The 21,755-nt window shown below is 43.9% G+C and overlaps 1 protein-coding gene across 1 annotated transcript; it reads left to right on the forward strand.

The window, feature by feature from the left end:
- The first annotated feature begins 1,815 nt into the window (after positions 1-1,815).
- Positions 1,816-21,690, forward strand: pard6b (par-6 partitioning defective 6 homolog beta (C. elegans)). The gene is made up of 3 exons (XM_035645250.2): positions 1,816-2,211; positions 3,603-3,825; positions 17,643-21,690. The coding sequence occupies exons 1-3, from the start codon at positions 2,149-2,151 to the stop codon at positions 18,575-18,577; spliced, it is 1,221 nt and encodes a 406-aa protein (XP_035501143.1). The 5' UTR covers positions 1,816-2,148; the 3' UTR covers positions 18,578-21,690.
- The last annotated feature ends 65 nt before the right edge of the window (positions 21,691-21,755 follow it).

Raw genomic sequence — 21,755 nt, forward strand, 5'->3', positions numbered from 1 at the left:
AGCATGACTTTGCAAAATGCAGTGATAGCTTTCCTTGTTCAAGATCCCTTTTATCCTGTTAAAATCTCTGACTTCATCACTAACACAGCATCTCAAACCATCACATATCCTCCACCATATTTGACAGATGATGTTAAACCCTCCTTCAGGATCTTCATTAATTGTACATTTCACAAACATTCAGACTGGTGTTTTCCAGATTTAACGAAGCTGCCAGTTGAGGACCTGCAAGTCTATGTTTCTCAGCTTGTCCTTGTGCTCAGTTTTGCACCAAGTGCTCCCACTTCTCTTTCTTTTCTGGCCGGAGCTAGTTTGCACTGTTCTGTGAATGGAGTAGTACACACTTTTGGGGGGGTCTTAGAGTCTCCAATTAATCTAACCCCAATCTGCATGTCTTTGGACTGTGGGAGGAAGCCGGAGAACCCGGAGAGAACCCACACATACATGGGGAGAACATGCAAACTCAACACAAAAAGGCCCTGGTTGGTTCGAACCAGGATGCTGTAGACAACAGCGCTAACCACTAAACAACTGTGCAGTGAACTTCTTTCTACTTTGTTTTCAAAGTCAGTGCTGGGTGTACTGTGATTGTTTATGTCTTTCTATGTTGCGTTGCCAGGTGCAATGCTACTTACCTTGATGGGGATCACTGTGAATTTTGCAGTTTACACACTGTAAGTGCATGCATACTGTACACTGAAAGTAGCCTGCTGCAGCAGGCCTGTATGGCTTTGGCCAGAAGATGTCACTAGACAATAAGAAATATGGTGCAGTCATCTATAAATATTTTACATATATTGCCCACATAAATGATGCATGTAGAGCTATATCTGACATTGTAATGATTCATTTTATATTCTTGGAACATACAACACAAAGTAACACCAACAAAACATACAAATGATCCCATACATCTTATGATGAAATGACAAATGTATTTCCTGTTACAACTTAAATTTTGGCACACTATAAGGATATATTATCGTGAATAAAAAAATGAAGATGAGGTTTACTTAATTCTGGTGGGAGGACCTTAGTAGCCCAAACCTCCATCTGGCTGAGACCACAGAATCAGGTGAAGTATAACATTAATGCTTATTCTTAGTCACATTTGTTATTTACAGGCTAAAGGGAAATAATTTAAATTGTTGCAATAGCAGTTCCTGAATGGGACCTTAATGGGGCTTGAGCCTCCAGCAAAATCTGGATTAAACTTTTGTGCAATTCAAATGTACGCATTGTTCATGATTCATCTTTGTTTACTTTGAAGAAACATCCTGAACAAACACTGTCTACTTCACAGCCACAGCATTGACTGATGGACATTTGCTATGAAAAATATTTGTTACACATACAGTATGTGGTTTTCTTTTGTTTTCAGTCAGTCTTGTCTGTCGCTTATTGTTTGTTTCTCATAATCCAGTTTGTTTCACCTTAAGTTATTAGGAGAGGTGTCTGTACAAGCTCTCAGCTTCCTGTGTGTGTATTTGAATGTGGGCCTAAATATATATATTTTTTTCACAGTGTAAACCCATGAAAAAAAATTAAATAAAAATAATAAAAGACTTCACTGGGTCACGTGGGGGTGGTGCTGTTACCAAATCATGGCAATAGAACAATGAGGTCTGCTGGATGAATTAAACATACAGGTGTTGATTAATTTCAGTTATGGCGATGATCTGACTATCTGGTTGTTTTGAGAAAGGCTGGGAGCTGCTGCAGGTCACAGTCTGTTTGATGGCACTGGAGGGCTCTTATTTTGAAGTCGAAACAGAAAGACAGAGGCCGCGTCTTTTATTTTGAAGTCCGACGTCGTCGAACTCTCCTGACACACACGCACACAGCGGCAGAGTTGGAAGCAAAGGTAAACCGCGCGCACAGTGCGTTATAGTTGTGTTGTCGCAGCTCCGGCATCAGTAAATATGACAGGAGATAAGTTTCCGGGCTGAGCCGGGCTGGTTGGCAGCGGTCGTCACATTCTTGGAGAGACGAAGCAGCCGGGACGTCGAGGAGTCGTGGGACAGTCCGTGTTTACTGGGGAAATAACTGCTCCTCTACACATACGGTGTTTGGAAACACGGCGGCGGCGGCGGCAGGAACAGGGCGAGTGCGTGAGTGGTCCGGCGGCGGTCCCGCTGCTAGCGAAACATGAACAAAAACCACCGAGTGCCGAGCAACCGTTCACTGAGCGCCGTGGAGGTGAAGAGCAAGGTGCATATGGATTCTTCTCGGTCACTTCACTCGCTCCATTTCGAGCCTTTACTCTTCTCTGCCGCCACTGTTTCGGCTAATTTAGCCTGCTAAGTGGTTTGATAGCAAGTTACGCTGTCGCACAAATTACCACAAGACACCAGCTAGAAGCTTAACTAGTCAACACAGGCGCTGCTACTCGGACTAGCTCGCCAGTAGCTCGCCACATTTCAAACTTTGACGCTAGTTTCGTGGTGCGGTTTCGATTCCACGCCGGTAAGTTTGATAAGCTAGCTTGTGAGTTCTGGAGCTGGAGGTTCTCGTCAGCTGACGCCACAGTGAGCCCGTGTCACCTGTCACAGCCCCCACGTCCTCCATCCCTGCTCTTTTTTTCCCCCGTAGAATACTTGGCGCAGAGTTTGAATGACGTTTTAGTTTCAACACAATCCAGTGGGAAAGTTCACCCAACTCACAAGATGTTTATGTGTAATAAGCCAGTTGAAAGCTGCTTGTCGTGTCGTGTTCGCCTGCTCGCAGGTGTCACTCGGCCTGTCGCGGGCCCGCGGCTCCCTCCGCCACGGGCAGCTGTGGCGTGGTGACGATCGTGCTGAGGAATGGGCCCCTCAGGCCGCAGCTTGCTGCTCCCAACTAGTGTTAAGTGCCAGTTATATATGTTGACTCAAACGGTGACCTGTCTGTTTGCCCCCTCCCAATCACTTCACGCAAAGTGTTATTATTTGCCCTTTAGCGCTCCAGTGCAGGGTCACTTAAAACTGTTTTTGTCTTCACATGCTCAAGACGCAGGCCTGTGACCCGCAGTCTGCTTCCTTACCTGTAATTAATACGATTTTCTGCTTTGCTCCAGCGCATTAGATGTCTGCAGTCCGTGTTGGCAGTGAAGAGTAGATCATCTTTTGTCAGTGCTGCGCAACAGTAACCACAACACTTATCAACACCACCAATGGGGGCGTTGAGCCAGAGACCGGGCATCCCGAGCAGCCATTGATCCATTCACATCACCACGGGTTATGACTTTACTCAGAAGCCAGCAGTGTGTTTTGTGGTTCTGCATGTGTGTGCTGATACCTTCATCACGTTTCCACACATTCGGTCAGGCAGCTTAATTTCACAGCACAGTCTTGAACACGAAAGACAGGGACACACATGTCCCACGGTCTACATTAATAATTCGTCACATGTGGTGTCTTGCGATTCTAACTGTGCAGTGCAGTGTCTGCCTCACAGTCCCAAATCTCTGACCCTTTAAATAGCATGCATCGGATGGATAGGCTTTCTACCTGTGTCACACAATTTTTTTTTCTGGCACTTATATTGGACTCCTTCTCCTTGTCTTTCTAAGCCATGTGTGTATTTTTTTGTCCTCACGTGTATACTCGTCTGTCCCACCTCAGTTTGGTGCAGAGTTCCGTCGTTTCTCTCTGGATCGGTCAAAGCCGGGCCGATTCGATGAGTTCTATGGCCTCCTGCAGCACGTGCACCGCATCCCCAACGTGGAGTTGCTGGTGGGCTATGCTGACGTGCACGGCGACCTGCTGCCCATCAACAACGATGACAACTACCACAAGGCCATCTCCACTGCCAGCCCTCTACTCAGGCTGTTCCTGCAGAGGAAAGGTAAGGCACAGAGGAAGTGTGTGTGCTAAGAGACCTTGTTCCACTCGTTTGTCAGATGAGATAATGCTTTCCTGTGAAGAAGCCAAAAAAAATGCAACTTGATAAGATGGTATAGGAGAAGATGTTATAAAGCTGTGTATTTTGTCTAGATAATAAAACAAAAAAGATAAAATGACGATGTGTCAGTATCATATTGCATTGTCTTTGTTGGGCTGCATGTTTGCTGTGGATTTTGTCCACATTGAGCTGTCATTGCAACCAAACTACTGAATCCCTTGGCTGTCATTTGGAGTCCCACTACTGTCCCAAGAAGTAAAAGGTCAGTGACCTTGCTGAGATGTTGGCTGAAAAATAAATAAATAACTGCAAGGGTAGGACGGACCTGTTGAATGCTGGGAGCACCCCTGGGTCTGCTGGCTGTGGCAGGGCGGGCTGCTCGCGCTGTTGTGTTTAAGCCGCCTCGCTGTGCCATATGACCCTATAGAAGCTAAGCCACTTTGTCAGGAGGAGATTAGTGGGGTCACTGTGTAGCGCTGCATGGGACCATGTTTCAATTACACGCTCCAGACACTAGCCCCCATGCTGGGCTCACTGCTGCGCGCGCACACACACAAACAAAACACACACACACACACACACACACACACACACACACACACACACACACACACATACAAAAACACGAAAACAGCCATGCAGGCATCCCACATCGGTCATGCACTGGCCTTGTAGAGGAGATACGTAGAACAAAGCCAGGAGTCGTACACTAACGCTAATGCAGCCACAACCCCCTACAGACCTCTTGCCCTCAGACCCAGGTTTCCCTCCTGAGTAAGCTACCACCCCGCCCCCCTATCAAGCACCATTTCGTCCCAGCTTAAAAGGCTCTGCAGTGTGCAGATGCAGCAAATTGGCAGCTTATAGATCATTTATTATCTATCTGCAGTTATTATCTCCAGTGATGGCTATATTGTGAGTTAATGGCTTCCCTTTGTTGGGGCCAAGTAAGGTTGGTCAGGCCAGAGCATTTCTAACACTGAGCACTCAGTGCTGTTTATCTGGAAAGTCTTTAAATTTTGTGCGAAATGACTGACAGAATAACATGAATTGCTGTGGAGAAATTGTTTTTGTGATAACTGTTTTTGTCATGATGACCGTGTTTGTTGTTAAAGTAGGATCTGCAACACCAAACTTGTTTATGTTATCAGCAGCATAAGAGGAAGGTGATGGTGGAGGGTCATCGTGGGAGGGTCACGTCTAACCTGTGCAGTCTTTATCTCCTGACTGCTGAGTAACTCCACTAAACCAGTTTGTATTTAGAGCACTACAGTTTGCACTACAGTCTTACAGACATGAGCTGGACGATAATACTATCAGACAGCTACTTTGTTCTTTTGAGACAGTAAAATGATTGATTATGTAAGTGATGGTCAGTAGTTAGAATTGGTTATTATTGCCGTAGAGCAGGATTTCACACTAGTTAACACTGTGGGTCATAGTTAGTTTGGAGAGAATGATAACAAGACTCGCTCTCTGTGATTATAAACATGTATCTTACGGATCCCTTCTGTTAAAATGATGACAGTTCAGTCCCTGTGTGTCATGTGGTGTTATTTGTCTGGAAGACTAAACCCAGTCTGTGTGTCTCCCAGGATAGGTGCTCTGTGTGTGCAGCTGGTGTACGGACAGAGGCAGGGATGTTCGGCTGTTGGCATCTGTTGTTGTATTGTTGTGGTCTGGGTCTTCAATAATGGCTACATTGTTGTTGTTTATGCATCATCACTACATTACTGATCAGCCATTATTGTTGCATTGTTCACCGCCGAAAATGGAGCGAGTGTTCGTCCCCGTGTGCAGCGCGTCTCTGCCGGTCATTTCCAAAATTGCTTCAACACACACGGGTACATCTCGGCAAACTACGCCCTGGCCTCCGTCCATGAACAATGCGCTGATGGCTATTGAACTAGCAGTGAGGTGTCCACTGTTTATCGGTTGTCATGGCGACACTGAAGAGGCCCGTTCATAGGTGGATTAACAGGGCTGGAGTCTCTTTAAGGCTGTTGAGAGCGGCAAAGCATGCTGGGAGCAGGACCACTAGCATTCAGACTTGAAAACACAAGTGGTCTGTCTGACTCCTGCTTCATTTGTCATTTCAGTTTGTTTGAGATCCTCAAGCAGCCGTAGCTAATGAGCAAGTGTGAGTATTGTATGTGTCAGACACAACCCAAATACAAACTATACACTACTCTTTTCGTCCATAAATAGAATGAGAATCATAAAGAATATGACTTACCCAGTCCAGATAGAACATCATGATTCACTGATAGCTGCTCAGAGCTATTTCCTGGTTCACACTGTTTTGCTAAGCTCAGTGTAAATGGAGAACATTGTGGTCATTAGTCAGCCGTCAACGAAAAAATGGCCCATTGAGTAGTGTTGATGTTAGTTTCTCTTTAGAATAATATAGAGTGTATTTTTGTCAGCGAGTGCTGCTTTTAAATGCTGACAAAGAGCAGCTGTTGCCAGCTGGTTGGTGGCTTGGATGTTTCACATCTGGCCTTATGGTAGTCCCAAGTAAGTTTATCCTAACACCTTGTCTTCCACAGAGTATTGTTGGAGTATTGTGATAATGAGATATTTCGCTTTCACATCCGGCCTTATGGTAGTCCCAAGTAAGTTTATCCTAACACCTTGTCTTCCACAGAGTATTGTTGGAGTATTGTGATAATGAGCAATTTGCTTTCAAGTGAAAACCAGTAACAGATCTTCACAACAGCAGCGCAGTGATTAAAGGTAGATGTTGAGATTATAGCCCACCGGATTTTTTTCTTTTGAAGCCACTACCAATATCAAAATTTTAGATTAAAAAAAAATATGATTATGATTCGTGATGCATCAAATTTCCGTACGTTTTTTAACATTAAAACTTAATAAGGATCTCAAGAGGAATATAAGATGACAGTCTTTTTGGATCAGATGTTGTGTAGGTTGGGAAAAGGTTTCAATGTGAGAACACTGTATAGAGTGGTATACATTAAATATCTTGTTTTAGGTCTCAGAAGAGACCACGGACCCGTCTCAACATTCCTATGTTAATGTTTTTGGTTCATATAATTAAGCTGAGCCAAAAAGAATGTGGGTTTACCAGAGAAAATGGCTTTCTTGCTAAACAACAGGATACTTAGATGAAGTCTGGTTTTGACAAACAGCCAGGATAATGTAGTGAACGCTGGTGTGAACTCTGTTTTGGACTAACTGCAGCTGCAAGATGTAGTGGCCTGTCTGATTTATCACTCCAGCTCTGGCTGACATTTTATAATCACTACAAATATTCCAAGATTGATGTGATAAGTTTTGCAGTGTGTGGTCCATGTGCTTCACACACTTTTATTAATATTTGTACATACAGTAGACAGTAAATCATTCTATTGGATTGCAAAAAGTTTCAGGAGAATTGCATTGTTGCCTTTATGATATTGTAGTTGGCCATGTTGGCCTCTTGACTTCCATTCAGAGGAAGTATTCAATGTTACAGTTCAGGGAACGTTTCTGATACAAGCAAAACTGACATCAGGGAAACTTTTAGACATGCCTGGGTTTGTGTTTGATTGGCTGTACACTTAGTTTTCTGAGGAGATTTTCCTCGGTTCAAGTGATTCCATCGGTCATCCAGAACATTCTTTGCTTTTTAGGGTTCTCTTCCATGTGTTGGTGGCTGCTGTTTGTACGGTCTCTCTCAGGGTGTGGGTTTGTTTAGTGATATTGCTCGCACCGTTTCAGCGATTTCACCCTTCACAAGAGGGGAAAGGTATGGAGAGGGACAGGAATGCTCGTATTTGCATATCCCAGCAGGGACCGTCTTGGTAATTAGTCACCAGTGAATGAGTCATTCGGCCACAGAAAGGGAAATGTACACAGACAAAGTCTACCCACCCTGCAAAGCAAGCAGTAGGAGTGGGATAACACCAGCATCTCAGAGTGTAATAAACAATGTACTGTACAAAGTCTGTAGATTAATGAAGGGGAGTGATGCCGTAGGTGAGTAGTGACAGGGATGAGCTGCGAGTGCGACAGTTGGAGGAGAGCCAGATGAGACAAAGAGAGTGGTGGAGAAAAAGTTTTAGATGAAAGAGACAAAGCATAAAGTCAGAATGAGCACGGAAGGAGAGATTTATGCTGCAGGCTTGAGACGAAAGGATTAAAGCGGGAGAGACAAAGTGCTGGCAGGTGCAATAGACGTCGTCTCCCTCCAAGCATGGCAGGAGAGCAGTTTAAGAGCGTGATCTGAGAAAATGATAATCGGCCACCCCTGCCAAGGAGCTAAAGTTGTCCACAGAGCACAAATGATTCCCCCCGGATGATGCATGTAATGAGTGAGGGTAACGATGGATTCATAGCACTGGTGGAGGAACGCATGGAGGAGGAACATGTCTTTGGCCTAATAAGAGCCTTGGAAGGATGAAAGGGAGAGAGAGAGAGAGAGAGAGTAAACAGTATTAAAAGAGGGAGTAATGTATAAGGCATTGTTTTGGCAAGGCGTGTAATTAGAGATGTGGGGAATAGAGAGGGAGTAGTGCAAGTGTGATAGGAATGCAACAAGAGGGAGGGAGGGAGAGAGAGGGGGAGAGAGAGAGAGAGGGAGAAAGAGAGAGAGGGAGAGAGAGAGAGAGGGAGAGAGAGAGGGAGAGAGAGAGAGGGGGGGGGGAGGGAGGGAGGGAGAGAGGGAGGGAGAGAGAGAGAGAGAGAGAGAGGATAGTGGGAATAGTATTAGTGATGGAAGAATGCTGAATGAGGCCCAAGCTGGGGAGGGTGGGAGAGAAATAAATAAAGAGAGAGAGAGATGGAGGGAGGGAGGGGGGCATTTTGGGTGGAATGTGGCCAGCCTCTGATCATGTCTGCTGGCTAGATTGGACAGGACAACAGGCCAGACTGGACAGCAGACCAGGGCTCAGTCAACAAGGGGTGGAGATGGACAGAGAGAGAGGGTGAAAGAAACGGGGAGCCATTGAACATTTAAAATGAGAGCGAGCGCAAGGCCTGACAAGGCCTGGCTTAAACCTTACTCTCTGCCCTTTTATACCAAGATGGAGTGAGGTTGGCTTACATGGAAAAAGAGTGGTGGGGGGGCATCGGTGGTCCAGGCTCTCTGTCATAGAGTCTATCAGAATGTTTCAGCTCAGAGTTGGTTAGAGTCGATTAATGGATAGAGGGAGGGATTAGCCCATTTGGAGCTAATCCACTGGTTTTGACCTAGGATGGTATGGACATTTTCTGAGCGATAAGTGTACTGTGTTGACATTATTATATGAAGATTGCCTAAGACTTGATTTGTGTTTCCACTCCATGATCAAAGGAAGAAAATCCTTGGTGGCAGTCATAGTAGAAAATTGCTAACCATTCCCTTATGACATGTCAGAATACAGTAACAATGTGTGCCATCTTTTTTTTTGGCTGTTATTTATTGCTGAGGTTTCATTTAAAAACACAATCTCTCTGTTCTCTCTGTCCCTTGGGCTGTTTGCTACAGCGGCACTGATATGAAGCACGATAAGTGATGTGCTTATCTGTGAATCTCTTTTAGCACACCAGTCCGGCCTATTTACCCAGGCTAGCAGGCAGGAACCAGAAGGCTCTGACATGCTCCCAAACACTGTTGCTTAACTGCTACCACTGTTTTTTACTAACTATGTCACTTATCCTTTCTACATTCAGAGTCAAAATGACAACCGCATGACCGTATGTATAGTGAAAAGGTTATATATTGTTTTTATTGTTTCCTGTCCACACTGGCTGTAATGAGATCCCTACCTAATGATTCTAATGAAAGTGTTTCCAAGTAAGTGTTTCCAAGGGCAAATTCTGAGTTATGAGCTAGGATCAAGATAAGTTCTCCCTGGCCTTTGAAATATGCACCGATAGGTTTTTGTCTCACAGCATGCAGGACGTTTGACTTGTCACAGTAGGAAAAGCATGGGTGTCGTTAATAAAATTAATGACAGCTTCTTTGTTTACAAGTGTACCGGTTAGCAATGTGAGCATGACAGTGGAACAGCATGTACAATACCAGGACTGTGAAACTGAAGCAGCGAAGTTTAGTCTTTGTGATCTAAGCCTGTATCAACTGAATGTAATTTTTCTCTTCATATTAATTCTGTATATTTGGTTTTATGTGTTTTATTTATTTATAGTTATTAATGATTAAGTATATGATTAAACTGTAAAATATCAAGTCTATTATACATTTATTAGTCGGGTTTGATTACGACATTTTTAGGAATTATTGACATTTTAAATATATATATATATATATGTATATATATATATATATGTGTGTGTGTGTATATATATATATATGTGTGTGTGTATATATATATATATGTGTGTGTGTGTATATATATATATATATATATATATGAAGGCTTGGTTTATCAGACCCAGATCCAGCCACCATGCCCCTGACTCCGCCTCTTTGAAATAACACGGCACTGAAGTCTACATCCTACCCAAATGACCTGCCCCCGGTCCACTACCCTTCCCTGTCCCAAGTTCAAATCCAGCCTCAGCCCTAGGCACATTATTTTTTCCAGGTGCCCTGAGTCCAAGCACCAGCTGTACTCTGCCATTACCAGCCCAGTCTCCATGACCCACACTGAGTCCTAGCTTCATTTTTCAGTCCCTCACCAAATCCATACTTGTCTTCCCGGTCCTGTTCATCAAGTTGTTGTCCTGGACAAGCTCTTGTTCCTCAGCAGATAGCCCCCCCAACCCTGTGCTGGCTTCAAAGTTCTGTGCTTGATCTAGCCTTGGAAGCATCTTTACAAATCCCAGCATTGACAGGACAGACAGACAGACAGACAGACAGACAGACAGACAGACAGACAGAGCAGTTCAAGGGAAGAGAAGGATAATGGGGCAGAAAGGGGCGACTCTGCAAGACCAAGGGGGACGGACAGGTGGAGAAGCTGAGAGATGGACTGTAGTGAATGAAGGACAGATTAAAGTAAGGAATTTAACACAATTGGAGGGTGAGGAGTTATTGCAGAGGAAAGAGAGCAGTGTCTATGCCAGCACAAAAGAAATTGATGGAACTGCTTCATACCGCAGTGACGAGATGCAAACATGCACACAGGACAGGAGAAATGCTGTAAATAGTACAGTGTAGACTGGCACATGAAATGTGTTACTGCTGCATTAATCTCTGTGGTAAGCTGTGATGATTGTACATTACATACTGCTTCACCAAAGATGAGTTCCCCTGCAGTGTAGATTTTAGTTTTTTTATTTTCTGATAAATGACCCGTGTCAAGACAGAGTAATAAAGCAGGACTGATGAGTGTAATAGTGAATTCATGAGTGAGATTATATGAGGAGGCCTGGAAACAGGCTAATGTCTGTGAACAGAGTCCTTTTATTAATTATGGATTTAGCAAGTCATTCTTCAAATTGTCAGCTCAATTACATATCAAGGCTTTGTCTCTGCCTCCACAGCGTCTCTCTTTCCCAGACACCTCACACATATTGGTCGACTAAACAGACTGTATTGACTACGTTTTTTTATTTTTTCTATTCCGTCCTTTCCGCTCAGCACTCTCCCTTTGACCTCACTCATTCCACTTCTTTCTCTTATCAGCAGCAACAAGGCAGTTTTTTTTATCTGGGCTGTGCCAGGGAGTTATGCGCACCACACCAGGAATAGTATCCCTCCGGGAATGTACTCCTTTGAAAGTTTTTTCTTTCTTCTCTCTCTCTCTCTCTCTCTCTCTCTCTCTCTCTCTCTCTCTCTCTCTCTCTCTCTCTCTCTCTCTCTCTGTCCTGTGTGTTTATTTGCTGTATTTCTCCCACTCCTGCCTGTTTCACATCTTAAGTTTAACTTCACCTCTGGTTTTTCTCAACTGCACCCCCCATACACTCCCCCTCGTGTATCGTTCTGTGTCTGGAACACCGTGGCACCGGCTGTGTGGTAATTGTCCAACCCTTGTCATCAACAAACCTGACTGTTTCCAGAGAATCACAACCTTGCTTTTCTTTTGTCTTTGTGATTTTTTGACACTCTGATTGTTGAGACGCGTGTTATGTTGGGATACTGTAGACTGGTTTCACTGGCAGCATTCGTTATTCATGATATACAAATTAAAAATCTTTTGCTTTTAGCTGGGGCACCACTTATCCATATTTATCCACCTTTTTCATTCATCTGTTTTCATTGTACCTGTAATTATCCAAGCATAGTAGTAGCGATAGTAGTGGTGAATTGTTTTGTCATGTCATACAGGGAAATATTCTACTTTTACATTAAGACTATCAGTATTAGTAGTAAAAGCAGTGGTAGTTGTAGTAGTGATAGTATTAGTAGTACTGTGACAGTCACAGGGCTCCTATCGGGTCGTGTTGTTTCACCTGGACGCAGTATCAGGTTTTCCGAACACAGCCCCCACTACAAGTACAAGGAAGTAATGGATTGTTGGTGTCGTTGTTGTTGAGAGTCATTACGCGACAAGGAAACCCAGAGCCTCGTCATCGCGTGTCATCATAATTGTATAACGTAGGTGTAATGAGAGTGTGCTACTAGAGCTGGGTTTCTGTCAATTAAAAAAAGGTGCAGCACTACAGAAATACACCCAGTTCGTTTTTTTTCAATGTGTACAGCACACAAGATACATTTTCTCATTTAAAAAAACAAAACAACAATATTGTTTCCATGGATGTTTTTGGTCAAAATAAGTTGTTGGGGATAGAGCTAATGGTGTCAGTGGCTGTGGCGTGTTCTGAATTGCCAGCACATTCCTCTTGTTCTGAGACACAGGGTCTTTAAAAACCAAAGTCCACAGTTTGACCGTGATGTGTCCAGAGTGTGTAAAGAATAGAGCACTGAGGAAGATGATGTGTGCAACCAATCCAACCAGTCCACACAAGTGACATCCCCTTCCCATCCCGGAGTTTTCTTCATCCCTTCAATGTCAGGAGGGAGATGCATTAGCTGTTCACCCTGTGTGTGTGTGTGTGTGTGTGTGTGTGTGTGTGTGTGTGTGTGTGTGTGTGTGTGTGTGTGTGTGTGTGTGTGTGTGTGTGTGTGTGTGTGTGTGTGTGTGTGTGTGTGTGTGTGTGTGTGTGTGTGTGTGTGTGTGTGTGTGTGTGTGTGTGTGTGTGTGTGTGAAGTTACATAGTACAGAGAAGGATGACGAGGCAACGTTTCGTGTGGCCTCACTTGTGACGATGTGTTGCTGGGTTGTCAGTTTCTCCTCTGTTGCTTTGCTTCCACTGCTCTTCACTGACTCTATTCAAAGTGTGGCAAATAAAAGAAGCCATTGCATAGTTGGAATACATAACCTGTGCAGAGCCATGGCAAGTGCAGGGTTGAAGATTATATTTTCTCTTCAGCGTTTGTGAATAATTCCCCAAGTATGGACAGACTGTCTTGGTATTTGTCAGAGTAAAGAGGGCGCTTTAGCAATGCTAACCAGAAGAATTGGTAGTGTTATATTGAACACTAGATACCATCACCTTTAGTCTCAAGTACAGGTCAACCCCCGAAAACGCTGGATCCTGCATTTGCCTGAATGGAACCAATAGCATGTTTCCTTTAACCCTCTCTGCCTGGTAACTGCTGACATCTTTCATACACACATTTATAACATAGTCTTAATGTAAAACGTTTTAGCTACATGTGCAAACTGAAAAATGCCTCGAAAAATAAAAAACCTGTCCTAATGTCAACCTGAGTTGCTGAAACAAAGATATGCTAACATGTAAGCTAAAAACATTTGCATGTGTGGCCAATTAGCTCCTTAATTTGAGTAGTAATTTATTGAAGCCACGTTACATTTTTGTTCAACATAAAAAGGTACAGAACGTCAAAACCTCATCCCAAAACGTTACACTATTCCAATATAGGTGACGTCAGTGGCCCTGTCCTACTCTTAATCGGTCTCTATCAGGCGCGTGGGAACATATTTTTGCTGAGGGGTGCTGCACAGTATAAAAGCGCGCATGATATATGTGCACCTTGTGGTGCCATTTATGAAAAAATCTGGGGAAAGAATGATTCAATATAGTATCCGTCCTCAAACCTCGAGGCCTAGAACTCACAACCTCCGAGAGGTGAGACAGACGCGCTAGCAAGGACGCTAAATCCACGGGCTATAGAATAGGTCTCTTGGAGAACTCTGAGCTAGCAGCATGACAGCTAAAGAAAAACCTGGAATTGTTCTCACGTCCTGACTCATCCACTGCTTCACCAATAGGAGGTAACTCTTCCTCCAGCATCACCTACATCTGTTGCCATCATCCTTTCTTTTGACAAAGCTTCTTATATCCGATGACTTCAAGTCACTTGGCTTTGCTAGCTACCTTCAGATGCTAACAGCGAGGGATTGGTGTGCTCTCTCTGTGAGATGGAAGCAAAAAAAAAAGCCTGCTCAAGTGGCCCAAAGAGCGACCGTCCCGGTGCTCCTGATTTCCAGTCTTTCTGTGGATAGTGTGGAGTCTTGTGTTTAAAATAGAAAAAAAATATGATAATTTGTTCTTTACCAAATGAGGAACAGTGTGTGTTTGTGTGTGTTTACATTATGGTTTGCCTATAGGCCTTTGTAGCCAATTAGACTGAGAGCATTGCTTGTGTGCGCTAGTGAGCTATAATGTTTCAGTGTGTTGTGTTCCTCAGCGCTGCTGTTCATTAGGGCTCAGGCATCAACTAACCACAGATAAACCTTATAGATACCCATGTACTCTGTGTGTGTGCGATATGTGTTCAAATTAATGCCTGCTTGTATGGGCTTGCAGATGCTTGCATATGTCGTTTCCATGTGTGTGGGTGGAGTCACACTAGACTAGAAACTGCACCCTTATACCATTTGACGCTAGAACAGCATCTCCTTGTCGTTTGTGTGTGGGCCTGTGAGTGGCCCTGAGGGACCATCACATTCTTTTCCCTCAACTTTCTGTTGTCAGGTCTTTCATATGCTCGAGATTGAGGGATGGTTTAGATGAAAGGAAGACTAGAGAGAGTGAAATGAGATGTGGAGGGTTGCCTACTCCTATGCATGATTGCACTGCAAGAGCAACCCTTGTGTCAGTGATGGAAGGTGTGTGTGTGTGTGTGTGTGTGTGTGTGTGTGTGTGTGTGTGTGTGTGTGTGTGTGTGTGTGTGTGTGTGTGTGTGTGTGTGTGTGTGTGTGTGTGTGTGTGTGTGTGTGTGTGTGTGTGTGTGTGTGTGTGTGTGTGTGTGTGTGTGTGTGTGTGTGTGTGTGTGTGTGTGCGTGCGTGTGCGTGCACACGTGCAAGTGTTGTGTACCATCCACCTGTACACCCCTTATGCTCCTTTTATGACCGTGTTGTTTGTGTGCATTAGAAAGAACAGTTACAACAGGAATGGCGCTTGGGTAGTCTAACATGTGTTTTAGCATTTTGACCTCACGCAGCCTTATGAAGCAACTGTTGCTATATTCCCCTTTGTAGTTGGCTCATACCAAGGTAGGAAGCTGGCAAAGATATAGCAAATGTGTACACTCTAGACTTGTGCCCCATGGGAACTGAAATGCGAGACTGTCGCTCTTTCTCGGGACAATCGCTCCTTTGTTTTGGTTTTAGGGATGGAGGGGGGAGCGGTGGGGTGCGTACCTGTCAGAACGTGAGGGCTGGACTCTTTATCAGCCACCCGAGATTACAACTCACAAAACGAGAAGAAGAAGAGACAAATAGGATACAGAAGTATTCAGTGTAAGATTGCCAGAGCTCTATTAATAGATCAACTTTCATCTAAAAACAGAGATTTCAAAGTGCCGTTAAATGTCTAAAATTGAGGTATATGTGAAAGGTGATAAAGTTTGGGACATAATTAGAAGAAAGATGTTAAAAATAACACCATACAAAACCATACAAAAACTTGAGTGAGACCAGCCGAAAAAGAAATTGGAAGTCCTGTTAATGTTCAGCTGCTTATATCATGCTGGTTAACTATTAGAGAGCCAAGGTCCAGTTTTTCCCTCCCTTACATGTCCAGCCCATTGTTCTAGTGTTAATATGAGCCATGCTGGGTTAAAGTCTATAGTGGCCTGAGTGTGTACATGTACACACTTCCACTGCAAAATGCACATACCATAGAAGTTTAGTGGCATGATCCCAGTGACGCATGCAGCTAAAATATGACCATGATATTCAAGGACCAGGGATCTTTATTATCACCCCAGGGGGACTTAGAACTTGTCCAATGCACATCCACCTACACCTGCAACCTGCACCTATTGGACGATACCAGCTGTCAATCACGCTGTATCCATGCCCCAATGTATACGGTGCTTTATCGTTTATTTTACTCTAAATGAAAACATAATTTACAAAATTAACATGGCACTAGCCAAAGAGACCATAAACTACTCAGGAAAATGTTTTCCGACTTTGTAAATCAAGTGAGAAGCACTTATTTAAATAGACTTCTACAGAAACTTTTTGCAACTTGTGGAGTCACCCTCTACTGGTCATTTCAGAGAATACAGGTTTTAGGCACTTCTGCATTGGCTTCACTCGGATCACTGTGGCTCTCAGAGAGATGGAAAAGAGCCAATTGTAGCCCGACTTCTCTATTATAACGACAATAATAGTTTTGCTGCCCCCAGAGTTCTGTGACCTGTGGTGTCTTATTTGCACCCAAATCAGCCAACACTGAAATCTGGAAGATTTCACGCCACTTTAGATACTAAGGTACAGCCAGAAGACAGTTAGCTTAGCTTAGCTTAAAGACTAAAGGACATGGCGAGCTTGGCTCTTGGCTCTGTCCACAGTTTATAAAATCGACTTGCCAGCACCTCTTACAGCTCACATACATAGTCAGTTTAATGTATAGTGTGAAAACAGCAAAAGGGTTTGTCGAGGTGACAGCAAGTCAATGCTCCCTGCCACGAAGTACTGCGGCTCTTAACACCTTGTAAAACATGAACGTGTCTTTTTTTACACATCTGTATTCTGTAAGATGTAATGTTAGTGAGCTCTGAAGATGCTGCTTGGCAGATTCATTCACTTTTGGACTGAGCGTAATCCCCTGCTGTGCTGCCAGTCTTTATGCTAGCTGCTAACTGGACAGATATGATCATCATCAAACTCTCACATGAAAGGAAATAAGCCTGTTTTCTCCAACTGCCAAACTGGTCTTTCAAAAGCTGTTGGCGAGGAACAGGACTTGCCAACACCAACCATATGCTCATTAAATCCATAAAACAGCTTCCCTGTGCACCAAATGCAACTGCAATGCTGCACGTGGCATATGGAGGCTAATTTGTGCGCTGCAGTCGCAGAGTGCTGATGAAGGAGTCGGCCTTAGCGCCTGTTTGGCTGCTGTGGCATTTGCATCAGTGCGACCTGAGGGGAGTTGTGGGGATCAGCGTGTTGTGTGTGTGTGTGTGTGTGTGTGTGTGTGTGTGTGTGTGTGTGTGTGTGTGTGTGTGTGTGTGTGTGTGTGTGTGTGTGTGTGTGTGTGTGTGTGTGTGTGTGTGTGTGTGTGTGTGTGTGTGTGTGTGTGTGTGTGTGTGTGTGTGTGTGTGTGTGTGTGTGTGTGTGTGTGTCTAATACAGATGCCTGCAGTGACACCTGAGGCTGAGAGCTGCTCTGTTACAAAAGCATTATCCATTCTGCTGAAACTACATGATGCAAGAGAATGTCAGCCTGAATAACGACTTCATGTATAGTGAGCCCAGCTTGATATGAATGGAAAATTAACCAGCTTTTGTTAACGTCTTCTTTGTTTTTCTCTTCTGCTTCCTGCCATCCTTTCCCCCTTTTCTCTTCCTCTTCTCTTTCTCTACTTCCTCTATCTTCCTGTTTTGCAGAGGAAGCTGATTACAACCCTTTTGGCACGGACTCGCTGACCAGGAAGAAAAACACAGTGCTTTCTGCTGTTCTCCTGCGGCCTGACGCCAACAGGAAGAAACCACCGGTCATCATCAGCCTCCCTAAGGACTTCCGCCCTGTGTCTTCCATTATCGACGTGGACATCCTCCCAGAGACGCACCGACGTGTTCGCCTGTACAAGCACGGCCAGGAAAAACCATTGGGCTTCTACATCCGCGATGGCTCCAGCGTACGGGTCACTCCACAAGGCCTGGAGAAGGTCCCAGGGATATTCATCTCTCGCATGGTGCCTGGCGGGCTGGCGGAGAGCACCGGTCTGCTTGCGGTTAATGATGAGGTGCTGGAGGTGAACGGTATCGAGGTGGGTGGGAAGTCTCTGGACCAGGTGACAGACATGATGATCGCCAACAGCCACAACCTCATTATCACAGTGAAGCCTGCCAACCAGCGGAACAATGTTGTTCGCAGCGGAGGAGGAGGAGGTGCGGCCTCTGGTAGCTCAGGACGCTCGTCAGACAGTGGGGCCAGCTACTATGGTTACTCATCACATGGTGGTGTCGGTGCGTTAGCCTCCATGCCATCGCACATCATCCAGAACTTCCCCGTCGGGGAGCTGGAGAGCGACGAGGATGACGAGGACCTGGTGATCGAGGTGGGAGGCGAGGCAGAGCCAATCAGACGCACGCCCTCCAACTACAGCATGCCCTCGCTGCTTCGGTACGAGCCGCACCTCAACCTCCGCACTGTCACCACCTCCGCCTCTGCTCATTCCATCAACGCCAACGGGACCCTGCCGGCCAGTGGCAGCAGTGGATCACTAAGCTACGCCAACGCCCCTTCGACCACGCCATCGCCAGACAGAGCTGTGGAGAGGCGGAGCCTGGAGGAAGATGGCACTGTTATAACTCTGTAGACTCCACATTCGCACACAAAACACTGGAAACAAATACACAAGAGAAACAAACACTCAAATACTTCCACACACACTGGGGGGGAGCCATGGACTGGCAGTTCAAACCCGGGACTTGGTGTTCCATCATACTGTGACTGTAACTGAGAAGCACAATAATGCGTGTGCATATTAAATCTGACAGCTAATTGTTTGTACATCCGAACATTTACGCATCACACACTGCACCTCTACATGCCAATTACTATGCATGTGTGCCATAGTGGTGACCCCCCCCCCCCCCCCCGAGTTCTTCATGCACAGAATTGTCAGAGAAAGAAGTGAAGAAGACAGTGTAGTTACTTCTACCTTACTCTCCACTTTATTTTTAAACCACTAGGAGCACTTGTTTTTAACCCAAAAACTGTATTTATGCTGAATGTCCACTAGAGGGCATTCTAGTCTCTTTCTCTCTCCCATTTCTTCTCATCAGTCCCATGAATACAGTAGATGAAGGTAAAAGTCCTGAGAACAAGTCAGGTTCCATAACAGACACAGATTTTAACTCAAGCATTCGTTGACAATCTGGTGCTGGGTTTATGCTTAGTGTTTTTTGCCTTTTCACCCCACACATCTACCCCTGCACCACACTACTTCTACCTGCCTTACATGCTCCCTTCCCCCAGGTGATCACATTGCTCAACGGTTGCAGTACTGTCCACAGAATTCGTTGCCCAACAATCGACCAGTTATTGAGATCTGTAATAAGAGTGACATTTTTATTCGAGGATAGACCGCTAAAACAAAAAAACAAAAAACAAGTCTGGGCTTTTTGTTTCGGCTCAGATGGTTTTAACAACTTCTCCTCTCTACCTGCTGCGTTAATGACTGAATGGTTGGTGTTTTTTTAATAATTCTACCCCTGTGATTTATATCATTTGACTATTTTCTTTCTGTTTATTTTTTTGAATATAGGATCCTTGTATTTTACAAGAATCCTCCAGCATGACCATATTCCATATGTTTGCGCGTCAGTCACTCACATAAAATTGCTCCTACCTGGGAATGGGACATGTTATAATTAGTTTTCTTAACATTGCAGTCTTTTTTCCTTTCCATGACAAGGGCTATTTCCCCTGCTGCATGTGTACAAATGTCAAAATGTGAGTGTGATTTTATTTTGTTTGTTTGTTCTCTTCCCCTTCAGTTCTGTCTGGACCACAACACAATATATCTAATCCCAGTGCTGTAAAGTATATTTATCTCTGTCTGTCCAGGCCCTGAGATCACTTGGATGTGTCCTGAGACATTCACATATGAAAAGTGTTCTCTCCAGTGTTTCTGCTCCATTTTCTTAAAAACTCTCTATATATATCGTTATTCCTATTGAACTCAATTAATTACACTCTATGAGCAAATGCTTGATATTGACTTTGGGCCTAGATGGCACAGCTATAGTTGGACTGCAACACTAATAGCAAACACAACCTCAGACATGAGTGGTACACGGTGAGAATAGATGAACTGCCTGTATCTCAAAGTGAACCCTGGTTAGATTGAGGCATGAAACACACACACATGCAGGTACACTGGGCACAAACTGATTCACTTCCTGTATTTGTTGAAGGTGCGGCAGGTCTGCCTCATTTACAGCAGGTCTTAGCCCTTGTGTGCATTTGGCATTCCAATTGAAGCGAGGCTGTATTGAGCTTCCTCTCAACACAAAAACACAAGATCAGCCCCAAGTGTAAGAATCCTTCAAAGTTCATCGTTTTTTGTTTTAAAGCTGCAGTCGAAAAATGTTTTCAAATAGTGTTTGAAAATTAATTTCAACCTTTGAGGGAAGTTTGTGGCTTTGGGGCTGTATAAATGCAATTGATTCGACTTGACTTGCAAAAATTTGGGTTGTGGAGTTGTATATGAATTCACCAACAAACGTTCACACAGCAGCTTTAAATTGCGTATGAGGGCTTTTCTGTGTTCTTGAACACATCCCACAGAAAGGAGTCGGAGTTCGTTTACCTCTCGTTTGTGAAGCAGCTCACCAACACTTATTCGGTGTAAATATCCATTACCGTAACAGACTGCTGTCCGCTGCCTCCCTGAAGTTAGAGCAGATGGTCTATTATTAATTAAGGCAATATCGTTATCATTATTGCTCACTGAAACATTGTTGACTTGCACAGTCTCTTTCAGTGATGCCTATTGGTTTCACCTGAGCCAATATGCTCTCGTAATACCCATATAATCACCATCCATTAATGTTTATCACTTTTAGTTGTGTTTGCTGTTTTAAATATCTGATGAGCCTGTCACACTGAATATATATATGACTGGAAAACAACACACGTGCGTCCGCCATTGTATTTCAAACTAAATTAACCAGGTACTGTCTTTTTGGGCTTTTTATAGTAGAGTGGGTGATGGTGTGATCCTGGCGTCTTTCATTCCCCACAGTAAACACAGTGATGAATGGTTCTCTGAACGGAAGATTTTTTAAGAAATCAATGTTAATTTATTTTCTATCTCTACTTAAACCACAGGACACTGGGATTGTAACCATGGCGGCATTCGTTATTTATTCTCTAATCATGTGTTTGCATATTGTCTTTCACTGTACACATTGTACGACTTTATTTTTTTATAACTTGTATGTTTTTGTTCATTCGTGATTGTTGTTTTTGGCCATACATCTCATGGTACAGTACAGTAGATGTCATTGCCCATTAGGTGACGATTTCAATAGGTGATTTCACTGTTCTGGCTAAAGCAAGAGGAGAATCCGACACACATATAAGACATGACACTATTATTATCTTCTTTTTTTCCCCATACTGTGAATTATAATTATTATTTGTGTGAAAAAAAACAGTTGTATTAGCACAACCTCAAAAGAAGTGACTTTTTTTTTAAGTGATTGAGCGATGTTTTTTTTTTGCTTGCCAGATAAATCCTATGGTATAGATTTGTAATGAAGATTGTCAGTATTTTCATATCGATGCTATATATGATGTACATTTTTATCACATTTAATGAAAAAAATGTTTTAAAATTCAACTGGAGATGTATGAATAAATAGATGTACACCTGTAATTTCTGATTTAAGGAGCTGGATAAAATAAACTAATGTGTAGCGATCTGTGGTGTTCAGTATGTGGAGACAGTTGCGGTGTTACTGTACTGTCCGGAGGTAACACGAAAG

This window comes from Scophthalmus maximus, chromosome 3, assembly GCF_022379125.1.
Source record: "Scophthalmus maximus strain ysfricsl-2021 chromosome 3, ASM2237912v1, whole genome shotgun sequence".
Lineage (NCBI taxonomy): Eukaryota > Metazoa > Chordata > Actinopteri > Pleuronectiformes > Scophthalmidae > Scophthalmus > Scophthalmus maximus.